This window comes from Balaenoptera acutorostrata, chromosome 1 (genome assembly GCF_949987535.1).
Source record: "Balaenoptera acutorostrata chromosome 1, mBalAcu1.1, whole genome shotgun sequence".
In the NCBI taxonomy this organism is placed as follows: domain Eukaryota; kingdom Metazoa; phylum Chordata; class Mammalia; order Artiodactyla; family Balaenopteridae; genus Balaenoptera; species Balaenoptera acutorostrata.
The window spans coordinates 43,314,634-43,336,587 of record NC_080064.1 but is presented as its reverse complement, the minus strand read 5'-3'; the positions used below and the strand labels follow the sequence as shown (position 1 = coordinate 43,336,587).

The following is a 21,954-nucleotide window of genomic DNA, read 5'->3' as shown; positions in this document are numbered from 1 at the left end:
GTAGACTCTCCTAGTTACGCATCTTAATGTGGTCATTCGTAAGTCAAGAGTTAACTGTGCTTGAATTTACTCATTACTTAAAAAAAAGTAAAATGGGCATCTTTAAGTATAGTCCCTATAGCTAACCTATATTTTTATTCTGTAATTTTCTCTTCATCACAGCATTTCAGTTGGGGTGTGATGGAAGTGACACACTGTTGCTATAGTTAGTGGGGCAGAATTGCAGAGAATTTGTGAAAGTTACTGTCATGGGCTGAAAGAGGGACACTTCAAAGTTTGTTTCATTTTGGTGAAAATACTATATATATATTTTTTTCCTGTAGTGGGTTGTATCCCCTGCAGAAAAAGCTAAATATGATGAAATCTTCTTGAAAACTGATAAAGATATGGATGGATTTGTGTCTGGATTGGAAGTCCGTGAAATCTTCCTGAAGACAGGTTTACCTTCTGCCTTACTGGCCCATATTTGGTAAGACTTTATTTAAGTTGATTTAAAAAACAAATATGGTTTTGTATCAACTCTAGTTTTGTAGATTCTTATTTTTAGGCATTTGTAAGTAGGAGAGTTTTTGTTTAGACTCCTTTGTAGAGAAAAATTTAAGTCTGATGATTTCTTCTGGACAAAAGCTTGAGAATGGGTTACCTATAGTTTTATTAGATTGACAGTGTCAGTTAATGGTTATTAGAATGTTAAAATCCAGCATTGGTTTATATCAACTAATTAAACTTCAGTTTTTAAGGGAGAATCCAAAATTCTGAAATTTAAACAATATAAAACAAACCCAGAATCTTCAAGGTATACTTGTATAATTCTTTCTATAGGGTATATGTATACTTTTATACCTTTACGTGGGAACTATACACTTGGTCCTTAAAAAATGACAAACTTTAGTGTCTCTAGTGAATTTCACATTAAATGAGATAATATAATGAAAATGCTTTTTATAATGTGCCTGCTGCCAATCCACCTGACTATACCGAGGTTAGTTATCATGAGGTTTTCAAGGGGCAGCAAACATCAGAAGTGGAACCATATAGTTGCAAAGAGGAACTTAGAAAAGAACAAAGGACAGCAGATCTGCCTTAAAAGGAACAAGAACCCAAGACTGGGAAAGATTAAATATATGTAACTAGTGATAGCTGCCACTTTCAAGTGCCTAGGCTAGGCACTATGCTGAATAAATGGCAGCTGTCATGGGTTTGCTATTATGCCCAGACTTTTTATGTACTTTGTCTTTAATTCTCACAGTAACCTTGCAAGATAGGTGTAATCTCTACTTTATAGATGAAGAAATTAAGGCTTGGAGAGGTTAAAAAATATGGCCAATGTCACAAGAAGAAATAAGTAGAAAAGCTGGAATTTAAGGTTTCTTTGACACCGTACCCCATAGTCTTTTCGTCAGGCCACATTGGTTTTCAATGAATCAAACAGATCAGGACTTTAGAAAGCTGACCTTAAAAAAAAAAGGGGGGGGGGCGGAGCAAATAGAATAAAACATTTGCTGTTTCTCTTCAAGTGATTTTTGTAAAGGTTTCCAGATTGCTGCCTTCTCTCCACACGTGATCTCCATTTGCAGCTGTTATTTTTCTTTGACGGTGATCCTGACATCCTCCTACTTCAAAAGTTGTAGGAAACAAGCCGACATGGAGTATTTTGCTTGTTTTAGAATCATTCTAATGCCACTAATGAACCAAATTTGTTGAAACTTAGGTTTCATTTTTAACATCTTTTAATGTTGAAAATGTTGGGAGTAGAGAATGTTGGAATTCTTTGGCCCACCACAGCTTTTACTCTGTAGCGGTTCTGGAAATCGGTAAGAAAGCACAGAGCAAACCCAAATTAGAGGGCCCTGCTCAGCACCAAGGTGAACAGTCTCTTTTTCTTACCATTTTAGCCGATATCTCTCTTCCAACATTTCAGTGAGTTTTTGGCTAGCCATAAGTTGGTATGACTTTATTTTTCAATTTAACTGGTGATTATTTCAAAGCTACATAGTCATATTAATTTTCCCCTGGATTTTTAGAATGGTAATTGTGACATTTACATACTGTTCATTTTGTTTATTTGTACAGGGCATTATGTGACACAAAGGACTGTGGGAAGCTTTCAAAAGATCAGTTTGCCTTGGCTTTTCACTTAATCAATCAAAAGTTGATAAAGGGCATCGATCCTCCTCACATTCTTACTCCTGAGATGATTCCACCATCAGATAGGGCCACTTTACAAAAGGTAAGACAACTTAAAAGAAAACCTTAATGCATTAACAGAAAAGAACAAATGCTATATCAGGTGACAGAATCGATTTGTATGGAATAGTGGAGAAAATGTATCTGGCTAGAAACAGAGCAGTATACTGTTTGCGGTTTAATTTGTGCCTATAAATATGTTGGAATACCTTGTATGATACCCTTGGGCTACAGCTCATTTATCCCACCATTCATTACACATATGACAACCATACTTTCCGGTCTTAAAACTGGAAAATGTGGTCTTGTTTTTCCCCCGTGGATTTGTGAATTAATTTTTATGAATAGAGTGTAAATTTTAAATGAAACCTATAAGAATTAAATTATTGCATTTCATTTGATAATTCACTCTTGGAGAAAACAATACAGATTTGAAAACAAAATCTAGGAGATTATGATTGCTTGTTGTCAATTTTACATAAAAAAAAAAAGAAAAGAAAAACTTGTTCAGGAAAAGTCTGTGTGGTTTTTGCCATATAGATGACCCTCTATTCCTGAGCATACAACCGAATTTCATGTCTGAACAGCTAGGAACAGGTTTTAGCTACTTTTGGTTCTGGCCAGCAGTGGGAATTTTCAAAACTACATGTTTCAGTAATGCTGTACTTTGATTTTTCTCTTCTCATCTAGAAACCCTTCCTAATATTGTGGTCTATAATATCTTGGCCTTATATTAGAGCTTTAAAAGGACTTGCATGCTCTAGTGGCTGTTTGCCCTCCATACTTTGTGTCTTTAAGTATCTTGTGACCTACAAAGTAACCATGGATGTGGTGATTCTTCAGAGTTACATATATAGGAGTTGTCATGTATTTGGTATCAGGAGAGTTCTCTTTAAAATGTCAGCAGAATGTCTTGCATTAATTTTGTCACATAGGTTAAAAAATCCCATTTTAACAAATCTAGTAACAGACAAAATTGGATTTTTTTCCTAAGTCAACTAAATGGAAATTTATAGCCACTAAGTATAGAAGTTACATATAAGAGTTTTTATTCTTATTTTCACGTTAAGTAACTACTTGATTTTATCTGCTTTGTAAGTGTTTTGGGGGGAGCATTTTGTGAATTTCTGAAATTTCTTTTGATGTAGGACATGGGTTCCCTAAGTTGTAGAGAAGGCTAAAAGTGATGCCACCCAGAAAGATAAAGGTTACAAATTTGTATTTATGCCCCCTGCTCTAACTGTATCTCAGTTATGGAACGCTGTGTTGTTTCATCTTCTTTCACCTATGTAGACTGCTTTTTTTCCTCGCTGCCTTCATTTTATACCCACTGAGTCTCCCACCAACACAAAATACACATACAGCAGAACTTTCTGAAGCAAATTGTTTGTTCATTGAAGTCTCTGTAACATTAGTAGACACTTCGAGTTGCATCTGCTATACAGAATTTTCAATTAAGTAGATTTACTGAAGTCCATTCACTAGAGCATAGATACTTTCGTCCATGTCAGATATCAGTATTATTCATTAAAATGGGATTTTATCACTGTTGTCTTATCTATAACCAAAAATTTTAACCTTAAAAATTAAAATTTGCATTTGTTTTGTCTTTCAAATAATCTCTTTTCTCTTTATAATCTAATTTTTTTAGAACTGCATTTTTTTGCAGCTTTGACTAATCCTTTTTTGAATGTTGCTTTCCTTTCTGTGTTTTTTCTAGTTTGGACTATTTTTTCCATTCTGCAGCACTCTGCTTTTCGCCTTTCTTGTACTGTCAGTTTCTTAACTCTACTCTCTCAAGGTTAGAGCTTTACTTTATGCCTTTTTTAGCATTATGGTTTTTGGTTTACAAGATACATTTTGAAATTAGAGGTTGTTTATGCCTCAAAGTTAATGCAGAGAAAATACCTAAACAGCATGCTTTTGTCACATGTCTGTCACTTGGTCCTTGTGTGCATTTTAACTTGCCTTCCCTAAGCTCTCTGATCCACTTAAAATCACCAAAGTGGAATTTTTGTGTAATACACAAAACAAGGTGAGAGAAAATATTTTGCAAGAAGGGGACATGGTACATTTTTCTTCATATGCCCTTCTTATACTTTATATACTGTTAGCCGAACTTTTTCTGTGCTTCCTGATTGCATGTTATTTTATTGCTCTAGAACAGGAGTTTAATTTTTGTGTCAGCAATTGAGAGTGACACAAGTACACTTATCAGTACCAACTAAGTACATTAATCTTCATTCTGGAGTCATCTATGGTATTACCTTATAACTTGTTTGAAGTTAAACTTATTTGTCTCACTCTTCTTATTTGATGATATTTTTAATAGTGAAAGACTGTCAATGTGAGTCACTTTTTTTGAGTTAGAGTGACAGAACAGGTATGGGAGTCCTGAGTTTCTTGGTTTGCTTGCACCTCTGATAGCAAATTTCTCAGTAGCACTTACGTGATGTAAGTTACTCTTGGTGATAAAAGTGAGACTAAGTGCTAATTTTTCATTTTGTTTGCCTTTCAAATTGTCTGGCCAGGCTTAATTAGCTCATAAGTCAAGTTTGGGCAGAGTTAAAATCCTAGTAAATACTTGTCACATTCAGAAACCCACTTTAAAATTTCTGACTTTTTAGAATGATAAGGGTCTATGTGTCAGTGAAACACATAATAGTAAAACATAGTAAGAGGTATATTTGGTACAAATCTGTAATTAATATAAAATTGAGAATAGAGTTAATTGAATCCTAACGGATGAGTTTTGGTATTGATAGTCAAAACAAAACAAAACATATGAGGATGGTTATGCAGTATAGCATAAAGAAATACAGAAGGAATTATTTACCACATTTTATTGATGTACCTGTTTATCAAGTTGGCTTTTAGGGTAATGGTTTCATTTACCTAAATGATCTTAATATGCAGGTGCCAAGGGGCATGATGTGAAATAGCACTTGAATTTGATTAGAAGTCTCCTGATCAATATTGCCTATTAGCTAGCTGGGTTCAACTTTAAGCAAGTCATTTAATATGTTTCCTTAGCTCTAAAATGGGGTTAATAATAATATCTGCCCTACCTACAGACCAGTTTTCAGATTAGTACTTAGTAAATTTGTAAACCATTATATAAATGTGAGCAGATAGGATACTGTGAACTTTTAGGTTTCTTCTTCTGTTGTGCAAGTTGGTGACATACCTTAAGTTCACAGCAACATAAGTATAATACTAAGTTTTATGTTCTGCTAATAAGGTCCTCAACATATTTTAGTTTTACATGTTTAGGCCTCAGTTTTAACATTTCCTAATGATGATCATCCTGTTATTTGTCAGTTTGGTTGTAGCATTGGGTGTAGGTCAAGTGTTTGAAGGAGCAGTTGTCTTTTTGTCTTGACTTCAGCCAGGTATATAAGGCATCAAAAATGGTTCACAAAGGGGACTGAGCCAGGGTGGAAGCAAGTCATTGGGAGCCTTTCCAACTTTCAAGAGCATATTCTGTTGAGGAATTTAAGTATAATAATAGCTTACATTTATAAAATATCATAAAGTTTGTAGGGGGACTTCATATGCAGTATTTGTTTAATTTTTAAAGTGGGCAGGGCAGAGATTATTTCCCTGTTCTGCAGTGAAGATCATGCAGCTAGTAAAAGAGCAGAGCCCAGAATAAACCGAGCTAGGTTTTCTAAATACAGATACCATTCAGAGACTAATTTTGACACCTCCATTATTGAAAGAAAACCATATGTAAAGGATGTCATATAAGACAGTTTCATGTATGGTGATATTAATATTTACTATGGAACATGCTGAGCGGTTGGTTTTACTTTAAATAGACACTGAAAGTATTTAATAAAAGGAAATACTTGTTGAATTAAATAAGATCAACCACCATTTATTTAATACAAATACAAATAAATCACAATTCACCTTCCCAAGAAATTTATGCTTCAGTGGAGGAATTAGTTTATAAATCTGATATCTGCTTTACTGCAACATTCTAGACAGGCTAAGATCACGTGATGAAGACATTGGGATCTCAAGTGGTGGTATATATTATAGAGCAACAGCTTTTAGAGAGTTTAAGGGAAAATGTCTTAGTATATAACTGCCTGTGTGTGTGTGTGTGTGTAAAATTGCACTAGATAGGGTTTTCTTAAGTGAATTAGAAGTGTTAGTAATACCATAAAATATGTATCCATATAGTGCTTTTAAACATTTTTAATGCTTTGCCACATGCAATTTTATAGTAATAATGTTATAATTGTGAACTCTTTGTTTTTAGAACATCATAGGATCAAGTCCTGTCGCAGATTTCTCTGCTATTAAGGAGCTAGATACCCTTAACAATGAAATAGTTGACCTACAGAGGTATGTAAAGTAAAATTATACCTGATTATATAAATACATGCATACACTCTTTTCTGTTTCTAATGTATATCTTGGGTAAGTACTACTTTATTTGGTTAAGTACTGTGGTTCTTAAAATGGGAATCAGTGTACCTTATTAAATCTAAGGCAAATAGAAAGCCCAGAGATAAACCCATGCATATATGGTCACCTAATTTACAACACAGGAAGCAAGAACATACAATGGAGAAAAGACAGCCTCTTCAGTAAATGGTGCTGGGAAAACTGGACAGCTACATGTAAAAGAATGAAATTAGAACACTCCCTAACACCATACACAAAAATAAACTCCAAATGGATTAAAGACCTAAATGTAAGACCAGGCACTATAAAACTCATAGAGGAAAACATAGGAAAAACTCTCTGACATAAACCACAGCAAGATCTTTTTTGACCCACCTCTTAGAGTAATGAAAATAAAAATGAAAATAAACAAATGGGACCTAATGAAACTTAAAAGCTTTTGCACAGCAAAGGAAACCATAAACAAGATGAAAAGACAACCCTCAGAATGGGAGAAAATATTTGCAAACGAAGCAACAGACAAAGGATTAATTTCTGATATATACAAACAGCTCATGGAGCTCAATATCAAAGAAACAAACAATACAATTAAAAAATGGGCAGAAGACCTAAATAGGCATTTCACCAAAGAAGACATACAGATGGCCAAGAGGCACATGAAAAGATGCTTAACATCACTAATTATTAGAGAAATGCAAATAAAAACTACAATGAGGTATCACCTCACACTAGTCAGAATGGCCATTATCAAAAAATCTAGAAACAATAAATGCTGGAAAGGGTGTGGAGAAAAGGGAACCCTCCTGCACTGTTGGTAGGAATGTAAATTGATACAATCACTATGGAGAACAGTACGGAGGTTCCTTAAAAAACTAAACATAGAACTACCATATGACCCAGCAATCCCACTACTGGGCATATACCCTGAGAAAACCATAATTCAAAAAGAGCCATGGACCAAAATGTTCATTGCAGCACAGTTTACAATAGCCAGGACATGGAAACAACCTAAATGTCCATTGGCAGATGAATGGATAAAGAAGATGTGGCACATGTATACAATGGAATATTACTCAGCCATGAAAAGGAACAAAATTGAGTTATTTGTAATGAGATGGATGGACCTAGAGTCTGTCATACAGAGTGAAGTAAGTCAGAAAGAGAAAAACAAATACTGTATGCTAACATACATATATGGAATCTAAAAAAAAAAAACGGGTTCTGAAGAACTTACCGGCAGTACAGGAATAAAGATGCAGACATAGAGAATGTACTTAAGGACACGGGGAGGGGGAAGGGTAAGCTGGGACGAAGTGAGAGAGTGGCATGGACATGGACATATATACACTACTAAATGTAAAATAGATAGCTAGTGGGAAGCAGCCACATAGCACAGGGAGATAGCTCGGTTCATTGTGACCACCTAGAGGTGTGGGATAGGGAGGGTAGCAGGGAGACACAAGAGGGAGGATATATGGGAATATATGTATATGTATGGCTGATTCACTTTGTTATAAAGCACAAACTAACACACCATTGTAAAGCAATTATACTCCAATAATGTGTTTAAAAAAAAATAATAAATCTAAGGCAACCTTTAACTGCAGGATGCACTATTATGTAGCACTGAAAAAAGAAGAAAACACTGCCAAATAAACAATGGCATTCCAACAACTATAAGGTGCTATTTGATTTTGGACAGTGAAATAGGTATCAATATATCTTGGAATGAATGAAGTACAGTTTTCTTTTTTTTTTTTTTTTGAAGTTTTTTTAAAAATTTATTTTATTTTTGTTGAAGTATAGTTGATTTACAATGTTGCGTTAGTTTCAGGTGTACAGCAAAGTGGGTCAGTTATACATATATATACCTATTCTTTTTCAGATTCTTTTCGCTTATAGGTTATTACAAAATACTGAGCGTAAAAAAAAAAAAAAAAAAAATACTGAGCGTAGTTCCCTGTGCTATATAGTAGGTGCTTGTTGGTTATCTATTTTATATAGAGTAGTGTGTATATGTTAGTCCCAAACTCCTAATTTGCCCCTCCCTTTCCCCTGAAATACAGTTTTCCTTCAACTTCAGACATTTGAATAGCAATAGGAAAAAATTATTATTTAATACATTGTATGGAAGGAATGTTAAATGCAGACACCATGCCAAGAGCTTTCATAACTTGTTATCTCATTTGATCCTCACAAAAACCTTGTAACTTGAGATAGATATTACTGTTCTGTTTTATAGGTACGGAGTTAAGATGCTTAGAGAGGTTATTTTACCCAAAGTCATACAAACCTGTAAGCAATAGAACTAATACTTGATCTCAGGACTGCTTGATTTGGAGTTGGATTTTCTTTCTTATACTCACATACTGTGTAGAAACAGACTTGAATACAATTAGATTTGAATCTAAATACAGCAGGTCCTATTGGTATTTCCTAATTCCCTTGTTCCCTAGAAACTTTTTATAGTAATACTCATTGTAAAAATGACCTCCTAAAATTACTTTTTAAAAAGTGAGACCATTTTTCCATCTACAGGGCATTGGATTTAAATATCATTTTACTTACACAAACATTTTTTTTTTAACCTTCACAATACTTTAAAGCAGATAATGGCTGATACTTTATTTTGTTGATGATATTGAGACATAAGGGGATTAAATGATTTAGCTGGGTTATATGGCAAGAACTTGGGAAAGATCTTTCCTCATCCATGAGACTACATTGAGATTATTGTAGAGAAACTTAATTATGATTTTTTTTCAGTTGCAAGAAAGAACTCAACCCAGACTAAGAGTGAATTTATTTACTTGTGAAACTAAGACCTCCTAGAGGTAGGGATGGCTTAAAGCATAGCTTCGTACTGGGGCTCAAATGATATAATCAGTTCTCTTGCTCTCTCCATGTCTTGTTTCCACTTCCACTGCATGGTTCCATTCTCAGATAGGCTTTCCTGTTATGTTGTCAAGGGGGTTATTGCACATCTGAGTCTCATGTACCTATTATTTCAGGTTTAGTGGAGTTACTCTCTTGTGGCGGTTCCTGAACAAATCCTAAGATTCAATCTGATTGGACTGGTTTAGGGTCCTACCTACTGAAACAGTCAGTGGCCAAGGCTGTATTGTTTGCTGATTTGTCATGAGCTCTGTCCTGGGCTGCGGGGTCGGGGTGGGGGTGGCTGGTTTGCCACCGAGACCACATGGAGGAGGGGGTATCCCCACATGAAAATTCTGCCAGAAGGAGGAATGAATTCTGAGAGTAAATGTCTATAGAAAGCAGTATAGCTTCAAATCCACAGTAATTTCAGTGATCGCCCTTAGTATCATCTGCCAATTTGAACAGTATGTCTTGACATTCTGTAACCTTAGTCTGGGCACCTTTTTAAACGGGATTGTTCAGTTTTGACTTATCTGCCTTCTACTGAATTCTACCAAATTCTATTTCCAGATCAAAAATTGGCCTTTGCCTATTACATAAAGCTTTTAGTATTGAAATCAAAAAACAAATGAATGAAAACAAACCCTTGGAGATTACATAATCCAATTTCTTTTTTACTCATGGGGGAAAAAAATCAAAGTCATACATCAGGTCAGCAAAAGTGCTGGCTAGCACCCAAACCTGGTTGTATAGTTCTAGTTCTACATTTTTTTCTAGACAGCTTTTCATTAAGATTTAGAACATTTTTACTTTGGTTTGAAAAAAATGTAAACATTTGATTACTCAGTCTATAATGGTGTATAGACTTCATTTCATATGGTCTATAAACGGCCCATTAGCATTTTTGCTTGACTTATGAGAAATGTGCATTTAATAATAGCTAGATTTGGGGCTTCCCTGGTGGCGCAGTGGTTGAGAATCTGCCTGCCAATGCAGGGGACATGGGTTCGAGCCCTGGTCTGGGAAGGTCCCACATGCCGTGGAGCAGCTAGGCCCGTGAGCCACAATTACTGAGCCTGCGCGTCTGGAGCCTGTGCTCCACAACAAGAGAGACCTCGATAGTGAGAGGCCTGCGCACCGCGATGAAGAGTGGCCCCCGCTTGCCGCAACTAGAGAAAGCCCTCGCACAGAAACAAAGACCCAACACAGCCAAAAATAAATAAATAAATTAATTAATTAAAAAAAAATAGTAGCTAGATTTGAAAATACTTGTCATCTGTGCCTCTCAAGCCTATGAAAATAGACACATACCCCAGTATTCTAGGGCTTGCTTGATTTCAACAGTAGTTATTTTACTTATGAAATGTTTTTGTAATGAGTTTTAATAGGAAGTAGAGCACCGTACATAAAATGTTCTTGCCGATACAAACATTTGTAATACAGTAAGTCCCCTACATACGAACCTTCAAGTTGCGAACTTTCAAAGATGTGAACATGTGTTCACATGTCCAGTCACATAAGTTAGTTCACGTGTCTGGCGTACATTGACACGTGTGTGCATCCTCTACAAGTGGTTGTGCTTCTGTGTACTTTACAGTACTTACAGAGTACAATAGTACAGTATCTTTATTTCAAGCCCAGGATGTCTGGAAGCAAGTGTAAAAGCAGCAGTGATGTAGCCGGTACTGCCGACAGCCCCTGTATGCCAGCTGTTGTACTGTACTACTGTACTTTTCAAGGTACTGTACTGTAAGATTAAAAATGTTTTCTTTATTTTTTGTGGGTTTTTTTGTTTTTTATGTATTATTTGTGTGAAAAGTATTATAAACTTGTTACAGTACCGTACTATATAGCCGATTGTGTTAGTTGGGTACCTAGGCTAACTTTGTTGGTCTTACGAATAAATTGGACTTACGAATGTGCTCTCGGATTGGAACTTGTTCGTATGTAAGGGACTTACTGTATTAGTTACGTTTTGATAAACTGAGCTTTCAGTAACTTCTAGTTACCATAATGTTAAGTTGTACTAGTGGCAGTCTTATATAGTGAATTACAGCTAAACACATAAAAAAAAATCTAACATTTTGTGACTGTCTTATTAAGAAAATCATAGTGCTTCAAAACCTTATTAAGTTTTAAATTGTAGTCACATTTTATAAATGTGTAATATGTTTATACTTGACACTTGTGAAAATATTTTCCCTAGGCTTTTATTTTAGGTGAGATCTACAGTGTAGGCAAACTTCCATCATCTGTCAACTTCAGTAATGTCATAATAAGGCTCATCTACCCATGCTAAAATTATGGTTGTTAAAATTCAGTTTTGTAAATGGTTGTATTAAATCACTACCACCAAGTCTTTAACACATTACATTATAAACCTTGACTTTTGTTACTGTGAATGACTATTATTTCTGTGCAATGGTATTACTCTTTAGCCTTTAAATCTTTTATTAATACATCAGGCAGTGACGTGTATAACTACAAAATAGGAAAAAAGAATTTAAACAGATTTTGTTTGTGGCTTTTACTAAATTGTCATCTGGCAGAAGATTAGCTCCTTCTTATTTGTTTGGTTTTCAGATGAAGATATTTAATTTTAGTCCAGGGATCAAACCTGCAAATAAATGACGTACATAATATGGTACTGTAATGAGAATGTAATGAATATGGTGCTTTACAAGATTTGCTTTTTCCCCCTCAGTGATGGTTATAATACATACTCATAAAAATTTGGAAAACACGGAAAAGCATAATGAAAAAAGGAATGTTTATTTTGTTTTATTTATTTATTTACTTTTGGCTGCGTTGGGTCTTCGTTACTGCACGCGGGCTTTCTCTAGCTGCGGCAAGCAGGGGCTACTCTTCGTTGTGGTGTGTGGGCTCTAAGCTCACAGGCTTCAGTAGTTGTGACATGTGGGTTTAGTAGTTGTGGCTCACGGGCTCTAGAGCACAGGCTCAATAGTTGTGGTGCACGGGCTTAGTTGCTCCGTGGCATGTGGGCTCTTCCCGGACCAGGGCTGGAACCCATGTCCCCCGCATTGGCAGGCGGATTCTTAACCACTGTGCCACCAGGGAAGCCCCAAGAATGTTTCTTAGAATAATAATTTGTTCTGAGCGTTGAAAATCAATGGAGATATAAAAAACTATATATAACCTCAAGAGTTGGTTGGGTAAAGAATGTTCTTTGTTATCAGTCAGAAAATGAGATGTTGTTTTCTTCCCTAGTTCACCAAATTGTTTCTAGTTGAAAATATAGGACATTGGGAACTTGAGGCAGGATGACCTTCTGTCATTTGTTTCTTTAAGTTTTTTATATGATTCCTTCAACATTTGCTATATAGGGATTTAATTATATAAATCAGATTAAATTAGTATATTTTTAACTTAAGGGAAAACAATGGTTATAAAATAATCTTGTCAAATACCTGGCTCTCTCACCTGAGCTGAACACCTATATTTTTCATTGCCCAACTAGTGTTTTCATCTGAATGTTCAGTAGGACCTGACTTCCTAATTTTCCCCTGACCACTATCCTTGTCTCTTTTATTTCCCTTTCTCAGTGACATCACCCATTTATTGTCACTCAAGCTAGAAACCTGAGATTTTTCTTCTCATTTTTATTCTTCTATTTTTGAGATGTTTCTTGAAATCATTCCTACCTCCTCACCTCCTTTGCCTGATCAACTCCTCCTCATCCTTCAGATCTCACCTTAGATGTTATTTCCTCTGGAAACCTTCCCCTTCCCAACCCCCATACCTATCAAATCTTATTTAAGAGCCTATCTTACATAGTTTTAAAATTTACACTTGTCATAGCATAATTGTCTGTTTTATTTGGATATCTCACTAGACTATGTACTTCTTAATCATAGGGACTATTTGCTTGCTCATTGTTAATCCCTACTGCTTGGCTTATGTAATAGATACAATATATATAGCTTATATAATAGATATATAGAGAAAATAATTTGTTCAGTATTGTTGAAATCTGTCCTGTCCTTTCTGCTTTTTCTGTCTAGTTTTAGCCCTTACCTCAGTTCACTTTTCTGAGTATGGTGTAAAATCTCTTCCTTCGCGGTGCTCTCTTGGCATCCTGACCATTCTTCTGTCTTAGCTACTTCCCACAATAAAGTAGGATCATCTCCCACTATGATAATGTAAAGCAGCAGTCCCCAGCCTTTTTGGCATCAGGGACCGGTTTTGTGGAAGACAGTTTTTCCACGGACCCAGGGTTGGGGGTTAGGGGGGGATGGTTTCGGAATGATTCAAGTGCATTACATTTATTGTGTACTTTATTTCTATTATTATTACATTGCAATATATAAGGAAATAATTATACAACTCAACATAATGCAGAATCAGTGGGATCCCTGAGTGTGTTTTCCTGCAACTAGATGGCCCCATCTGGGGGTGACAGGAGACAGTGACACCCGAAGTGTGTTGCTTATGTCCAGTCTACTCCGTAATCTCGTTTTGGCTGCTGTCACTGCAGAAAACCCTGCTTCACAAAGATAGGGTGTTGGAAATGGAAGCAGCCTTTTCAGTGCTTTTTGTGGCAATCTCAGGATATTCCGCCTTAGCTTTCATCCAGAACATATGGAGATTTGAGGTTGTCTCAAACATACTTTTAAGGCCAATGTCATTTGCGATCTCAACCAGTTGATCCTCTTTTAGCACGGACAAATTCGATTCACCTGGCTTATTCACAAATGGGTCGCAGATCCATTCCTTCCCAGTTTGGGGGTCTTTTGTGGTTGGGAAGTAATGCTCAAAGTCTTTTGAAAGCTGAGATAGGTGATCATGCACCAGCTGGGAGAAAGAAGGCCCTGGCTCAGTCTCTTTCAAAATCTCTGCCAATGTTTGAAACATGTCAAAAATCCCAGTGTTCACTCGTCGCCCCCATAATTCCAGTTTGGCTTTGAATGCAGCCACTTTATCTGCCGACTTGAACACAGTTGTCGTTCTCCCCTGAAGTGACAGATTGAGTTCATTGAGCAGGTTGAATATGTCACACAAGTAAGCAAGTTTTACGACCCATTCTGTGGCACTGAAATGTGCTTCCAGTGGTGACTGTTTTTCTAAAAGAAATCTCTGGAGCAGCTCTCTTAACTCAAAAGCTCTGGCCAGTGATCTACCTTTAGAAAGCCATCTCACTTCTGTGTATAAGAGAAGACGTGTGTGCTCTGCGTCCATCTCCTTGCAGAGCTGTGCGAACAAACGTGAGTTAAGGGCGTGTACCTTACTTTGGTTGATAATTTTAATGATATCCTGCAAAACATTGTTAAGCTCAGGTGACATTTTTCCGCTACCCAGCGTTTCTCTATGGATGACAGAGTGCGTAGACTCACATTCAGAAACGACCTCTTTGACCCGAGTAGTGAAACCAGAAGGCCGTCCAGTCATGGCAGCTGCTCCGCCCATGCATATACCGACACAAAATGACCCATTCAGTTTTCCTGATATGTAATCATTCAAAGACTTGAATAATTCTGCAGCTGTAGTGTTGGTTGGCAGTGAAAGTGCACATAACATATCCTCATGCACATCCTCCTGAAAAATATATCGCACAAAAACAAGCATTGTTGCCTTGTTGTCAACATTGGGAGACTTGTCCATCTGGATTGTGTACCACGGTGACTCATTAATCCTCTCTAACAATTGTGCCTTAATATCCTCTGCTGTTTCATCAATTTGTCTAGTTAGGGTGCTAGCCGAAAGAGGAACATGTGCCACCTTTTGAACTGCAGCCTCTCCTAAAAGTTCATGACAAATGTCCCTAGCAGCAGGCAGGATCAACTCTTCACCAATAGTAAAGGGCTTCTTAGCTTTAGCCATGCGGTTAGCCACTAAGAACGATGCTGTCAGTGCAGACACATTTGATGAAGTGGTGGCCTTCAGTAATTGCTTCTGTTCTTAGTGTTCACATTTTTTCCTTTTGAAAAACTCCAAAGGCTTGTTTTTTAATGCAGGGTGCTTGGTCTCCATGTGGCAAAGCAGTTTTGAAGATTTCATGGCTGTGTTGGATAACCGGTCTCCACATATTATACAAAGCGGGCTTGGAGAATGTCAATCACCTGTTGCAATGAACCCGTAATTTAAGTAGGATTCTTGGTGCTTTCTTTTAAATACAGTTTTCTTTTTGTTGATAGTCTTTTTTTTTTTTAAATTTAATTAATTAATTTATTTATTTATTTTTGGCAGTGTTGGGTCTTCGTTTCTGTGCGAGGGCTTTCTCTAGTTGTGGCAAGCGGGGACCACTCTTCATCGCGGTGCGCGGGCCTCTCACCATCACGGCCTCTCTTGTTGCGGAGCACAGGCTCCAGACGCGCAGGCTCAGTAATTGTGGCTCACGGGTCTAGTTGCTCCGCGGAATGTGGGATCTTCCCAGACCAGGGCTCGAACCCGTGTCCCCTGCATTGGCAGGCAGACTCTCAACCACTGCGCCACCTGGGAAGCCCCTGTTGGTAGTCTTAGAGTTTTCTGCTGTTTCATCATTGGGTCTGTCCCCCTTTTCAAAGAAGCTCTCTAGTGACATTTGTTTTTTACATTTTGGCTAGGGTTAGCTTGTGGGCTTACCACAACTGTGACCGAGACAAGTGTGCACTGTGGGGAAAGAGGTGCAGATGGAAGTGGTAAATAAAATAATGGGCGGGCCACGCGCAGACTAAAACAAGTGTCGGATTCTGACTTAAAGCCTGCTACCACATGCAGCTGTACAATTGAAGTATATCAACTCACTTGCCACTATAAAACCTGCCACCACGTGCAGCTTGTCACTTGCCACTCACTGATAGGGTTTTGATATGAGTCTTCAAGCAGTTGATTTATTATGGTCTCTGTGCAGTCAAACCTCTCTGCTGATGATAATCTGTACTTGCAGCCGCTCCCCAGCGCTAGTATCACCGCCTCAGCTCCACCTCAGATCATCAGGCATTAGATTCTCATAAGGAGCGTGCAACCTAGATCCTTCGCATGCGCAGTTCACAGTAGCGTTCGCGCTCCTATGAGAACCTAATACAGCCGCTGATCTGACAGGAGGTGGAGCTCAGGCGGTAATGCAAGCGATGGGGAGCAGCTGGAAATACAGATGAAGCTTCGCTGGCTTGCCCGCCGCTCACCTCCTGTTGTGCGGCCTGTTTCCTAACAGGCTACAGACCGGTACCAGTCCGTGGCCTGGGGGTTGGGGACCCTTGCTGCGAAGCTCCTAGAACAGATACCATGTGTTTGCTCTTGTACTCTCTCTCAGTGTTCAACATAGTGCTCTAATCGACCATTTCAGTTTCATTCCTCTTCTCTAGCCATATGGTGGGTGGGCTTATTACCTCTCAGCTCAACACGCCACCGGTTTTTATTCTTCTGTGCCTCTGATCCTACTCTTCCTCTTTGCCTGAGCATACCTTTTACCTTGTAAAGTTTTATTCCTGCTTTAAGGCCCAGCTTAAATATCATCTCCTTTGTCAAACCTTCCCTGAAACCTTGATTGCTAGTTCCTCTTTCCTTTCTACTTACAGAGTCTTTATTCCTTTATAATAGTACTCACCACATTTTAGTGTGATTTTTTTTTTTTTTTTTTTAATTTTTTGGCTGCATTAGGTCTTTGTTACTGCCCATGGGCTTTCTCTAGTTGTGGCGAGCAGGGGCTACTCTTCGTTGCAGGGTGGGGGCTCCTCATTGCGGTGGCTTCTCTTGCTGCGGAGCATGGGCTGTTGGCACGAGGGCTTCAGTAGTTGCAGCACACAGGCTCAGTAGTTGCGGGAAGCAGGCCCTAGACCACAGGGTCAGTAGATGTGGTGCACGGGCTTAGTTGCTCCACAGCATGTGGGATCTTCCCAGACCAGGGATCAAACCGTGTCCCCTGCATTGACAGGTGGATTCTTAACCACTGTGCCACCAGGGAAGTCCTGATCTTTTTTTTTTAATGTGTCTTTTTTTTGTTTTAATTTGAACTCCTTCAGTACAGGGTCTCTGTCTTATTCATTTGGATATGTCTAGAAATTAATGCACACAGTGCCTGACACCACAAAATTTCAGTACAGGTTAGTTGGTTGAATGAATAAATCAAAGTTTGTTACAAATATTAGAATATTTCCCAGACTTAATTCCTGCAAAGTTTATGGCAGACTAGAAACCATCACTAAATGTTGAAATAAAGCAAATGATCTTCTGAATAATAGCTTATTTTGGAGACTATAGAAGAAGATTTTGTAGGCAAGAGGATTTTTAATCCTTACAGGGACCTGAAGGTTAATGGACTGATTTTTCGTATTTTGCCAACCTGTTCTTGTGTCAGGGATTTCCTTTGAGAATCTGATAAAGGCTATTAGACTCTGCCTCCAGAAAAAAAGAACATGTTTATCCATGTACACCATTTTGCATTTATTTCAGGAGTTCCTAGACCCTTAAAAACTATCCATGGACCAATTTTTAAGAACCCTTGTTCTGAAAGTAAAGTGGCTCAAATAGAGAAGTTCGTGGCAGTGAAAAGGCAAAACATACCAAGAAATTGCTTCAGTCTCTTAGATAGTGTGGTGGTGGTGGATTATGCTGAGGCAGGAGTTAATATTTATTTGTCTTCTACCAGCTTCTACTTCCTTCCTGTCTTCTGTCCTGTTAGCAAGAACATCAGGAAGTAAAAGCTACATCCTGTCAGGCCAGTTTGTTATCCTGGTCTTGGGCCAGTAAACAGGATAGATGATTACAATGATAGTTATTTGGCATTGTGCTATTCCTGCTTTATATAAATTCTCTTACTCAATTCTTGCAACACGGCTGAAGGGTAAGCAGTTTTATTCTGATTTTTCAGATGAGGAATGGACAAGTTTTCTAAGAAGTTTTCCTTGATAGCCACTTCAGCTCAGAGAACACTCAATATCCTTCTCTCCGAACACTTACAATACTGAATTGTATTTCTTTCCCCAGTAGTCTCTGAGCTCTGTGTGATAGTACCAACTGTCTCTTAAAATTTCTGATTAGGCAGTACAGTGTAGTAGTATTTCAGAGCATGGGCGTTGTAACCAGATTGCCTGGTTTGATTACTGACGTGACTTAGACAAGTTACTTAACTGTCTGTGCCTCAGTTTCTTCATCTGTAAAATAGAAATATGAATAATCCCATGTAAAATGCCTAGTACAGTTCCTGGAACATGGTAAATTCTCAATGCATGTTAGTAATCATCATCATCATCCCCAACACCTAGCTCAGCACTTAGAGCACAGCATTCACTGAAAGGTGCTCAGCAGACATTGGTTGGAATAGCTGAATGAGCACTCTCTTCCCTAGTTGGAGACTGGAACTGTGTAGCTGGGCAGCCAGAATCTGGGTTCCTAAATATATAGATCTCTACCTCAATCGTATATAAGAACTGATTTTTTTTTTTTTCACACACACACACACACACACACACTGTATTTTATTTTTACAAGAGATAAATAGACTGACACCAAGCATTGTACATGGATGACCACAACAAAAGCAACGATTGCAATTACCAAACATGAAACACACTCATACTATGTCATAATATTGACATTCAGTCCAGTAATCCTCCACTGTAACAGCTCCTTTACTTTGCAGTGAAAATTGATTTGTATATTCTTTTCCTCTGAGTCCTTGTGGGATTTTTTTTTTTTAATTCAGACAGAAAGTCACAAAAATTATACTCATCCTCATCAGTTCACTCAGTCCCATGTAATTAATTTTTTTTTCATCTTGATCTTTTGTTAGCACTTTTATGAGTTCATCAGTTTTTCACTAGAGTTCTGAAAATGCTTATTCATTCAGTTCAGCAGTACAGTCAGTTACCAGAAACCTGTACTTGTCAGAGTCTTTTCCATGAATTTCTTGAAGATGAAACCCTTTTATAGGAACATATTTGCAAAATCATCAGAGTACACCCAGAACTGTCTGTAAGTGACAAAAGACTTAAAAATGACCACGGTTAAAGATTTGATGAAAGTTCATAATAATGCAGTTGACAAGAAAATTAGTTATTTCTGAGATATACATTTTAAAGTAATAACTAGGATTATTACATATAACATTATACCAGAACATATAAGATTTTTAGAAATTTCATGTAATGTCTGAAACATTTATAATATTTCCATACACATACAAATATAAGATTTTTAGAAATTTCATGTAATGTCTGAAACATTTATATTGACATATTTCCATACAAATAACCCAATGAAAGTTTAGTATTAGTTGTTTTGTTTGTTTTTTTATACTGCAGGTTCTTATTAGGCATCAATTTTATACACATCAGTGTATACATGTCAATCCCAATCTCCCAATTCAGCACACCACCATCCCCACCCCACCGCAGTTTTCCCCCCTTGGTGTCCATATGTCCATTCTCTAAAGAACTGATTTTTTAAAAACTATTTCAGGCAATGTTAGCATATGGTTTGAATTTTTTTTTAATTATGTTTTTGGTTTAGTTTAGTTCAAATACTGTGAGAAAACATTAGCTCTGGAGAGAGCATTGCTTATACTGTCGAATCTGGAATTCTTCTGCTTATAAAATCCAACATGATCTGTTTCTGGCCCTGTGGTACTGATACTAGAAGGTCTCAATTGTGACTGCCTCAGCAATGGCGTTACTGATTGAGTAATCGAACCTCTACATTGTAGTATGCGTTTGTTTTTGGTAGTAAGGAGGCACCTTAATTAGTTTTCACATAAAGTACATGGCTCGTCATTTAAAACCTCTGCTTAGGGAGACTTCCCTTATTTGAAACCCGCCTTGCTCAAGTCTGAGTCTGTGCTAATACAGCAACCACTAGCCACATGTGGCTATTGAGCACTTGAAATACGGCTAATCCAAATTAAGCTGTGCTATTAATATAAAATATACTGGATTTCAAAAGAAGAATGTAAATATTTTGGATATCTTGGATTAAATAAAACATATTAAACATATTAAAATAAATTTCACTTGTTTCTTTTTAATATATAGCTATTTGATCATTTAAGATTACATGTCTGTCATATTTCTCTTGGACCGCTCTGGTCTGAATCAGTTGTTTTCTATAAAAATTACGGTTTTTTTGCTTGTATTATTTTGTGGCACTGGTAGCTTATTAAGGGACACTTACCTCTTTTAAGAGAGCAGTACTTTTTAGAATGTGTTTCAGTTTGTCTTTGGGAAACAAAAATATCTACCAAGAAATTTCAGCTCCTGAAAGATTTAAGAGTCAGTCTCTACCAACATACTTAAGTCCTAACTGCCATCACTCTGGATGCTTGATTACAACTTTCCAAAAAGCCAGTAAATGTTCTACTTTTATACTAGTAAATTGTGTGATGATGATGATGATGATGATCGCTGACATTTACTAAGCACTTATTGTGTGGTAGGAATTGTGCCGAAGTATTTCTAGATATAATATAAATTAGTCATCCCTATCAAGTTTATTATCTCTTTTATTTAAATTACGAAAACCAAGTTCTAGTCTTACATTTCTTAGAGTTTTTTCATCTCATTTTGTCCGCTAGATAAGTAGAATAAATTAATTATTTGGGGTTTGCAAAATAAACTTTCATTTCTCCTTTTAAAAAGTGAAATATCTAATTTTGGATTCTGCCACTGACATGGCAGTGGTCATGTGAGCCACACCCCAAAGTTTGTGTTTTCTCCTGATTCCAGTTAGGCTTTCAACAGTTTATGCCCATGAATATATTCGGACTTTTTTTTTTGAAACTAAAGCTCATTTAAAAAGCCAGCCTCTTAAAAAAAAAAAAAAAAAAAAAAAAAAAAAGCCAGCCTCTTAGAACTAGGAAGTTTAGTTTTTCCCATAGGACCGAATGCACTTAAACTTTTATAGCAATTATCTTTTTTTTCTTTAAAGTCTTTATTGAATTTGTTACAATATTTTTTAAAATTAATTAATTTATTTATTTTTGGCTGCGTTGAGTCTTCATTGCTGCGCACAGGCTTTCTCTAGTTGTGGCAAGCGGGGGCTGCTCTTTGTTGCGGTGCTCAGGCTCTAGGCGCACGGGCTTCAGTAGTTGTGGCACACAGGCTTAGTTGCTCTGCGGCATGTGGGATCTTCCCAGACCAGGGATCGAACCCATGTCCCCTGCATTGGCAGGCGGATTCTTAACCACTGCGCCACCAGGGAAGTCCCTATAGCAGTTATCTTAACAGTTTTATAATTAATGGCTATGTTTGTTTTCCCAGCAAGCTGTAAGTAGGGGCCCTGGTTTAATCTTTTTTGGCATGTAGTAGATACTCAATAGCTGTTTGTTGAAAGAATGAAATAATATATAGTTATATAATGATTATATATTTAAGGCAAAGAGAAATTAAAAACTTAAGGTACAAATCAATGTCTTTACTCTCAAACTTTAACTTAAGTTTTTATCAACTAAATATGAATTCTTAGAGTGAAAGACCATCTAACTTTCAGACTGGTTTGAATTACATGCCAGAACTTTCTTATCAACTGTCTGTAGTTGTTACT

General features: G+C 37.1%; 1 protein-coding gene across 4 annotated transcripts in view; it reads left to right on the top strand.

Annotated features, from left to right (window-relative positions):
- Window positions 1-21,954, top strand: part of EPS15 (epidermal growth factor receptor pathway substrate 15) — a 160,421-nt gene that overhangs the window by 63,765 nt on the left and 74,702 nt on the right. For all 4 annotated transcript variants that reach the window (XM_057556973.1, XM_057556970.1, XM_057556967.1 and 1 more), the window contains exons 10-12: window positions 324-469; window positions 2,074-2,230; window positions 6,458-6,543. In XM_057556973.1, the coding sequence (XP_057412956.1) occupies window positions 324-469; window positions 2,074-2,230; window positions 6,458-6,543 (389 nt within the window). The remainder of the gene's footprint in view (window positions 1-323; window positions 470-2,073; window positions 2,231-6,457; window positions 6,544-21,954) is intronic.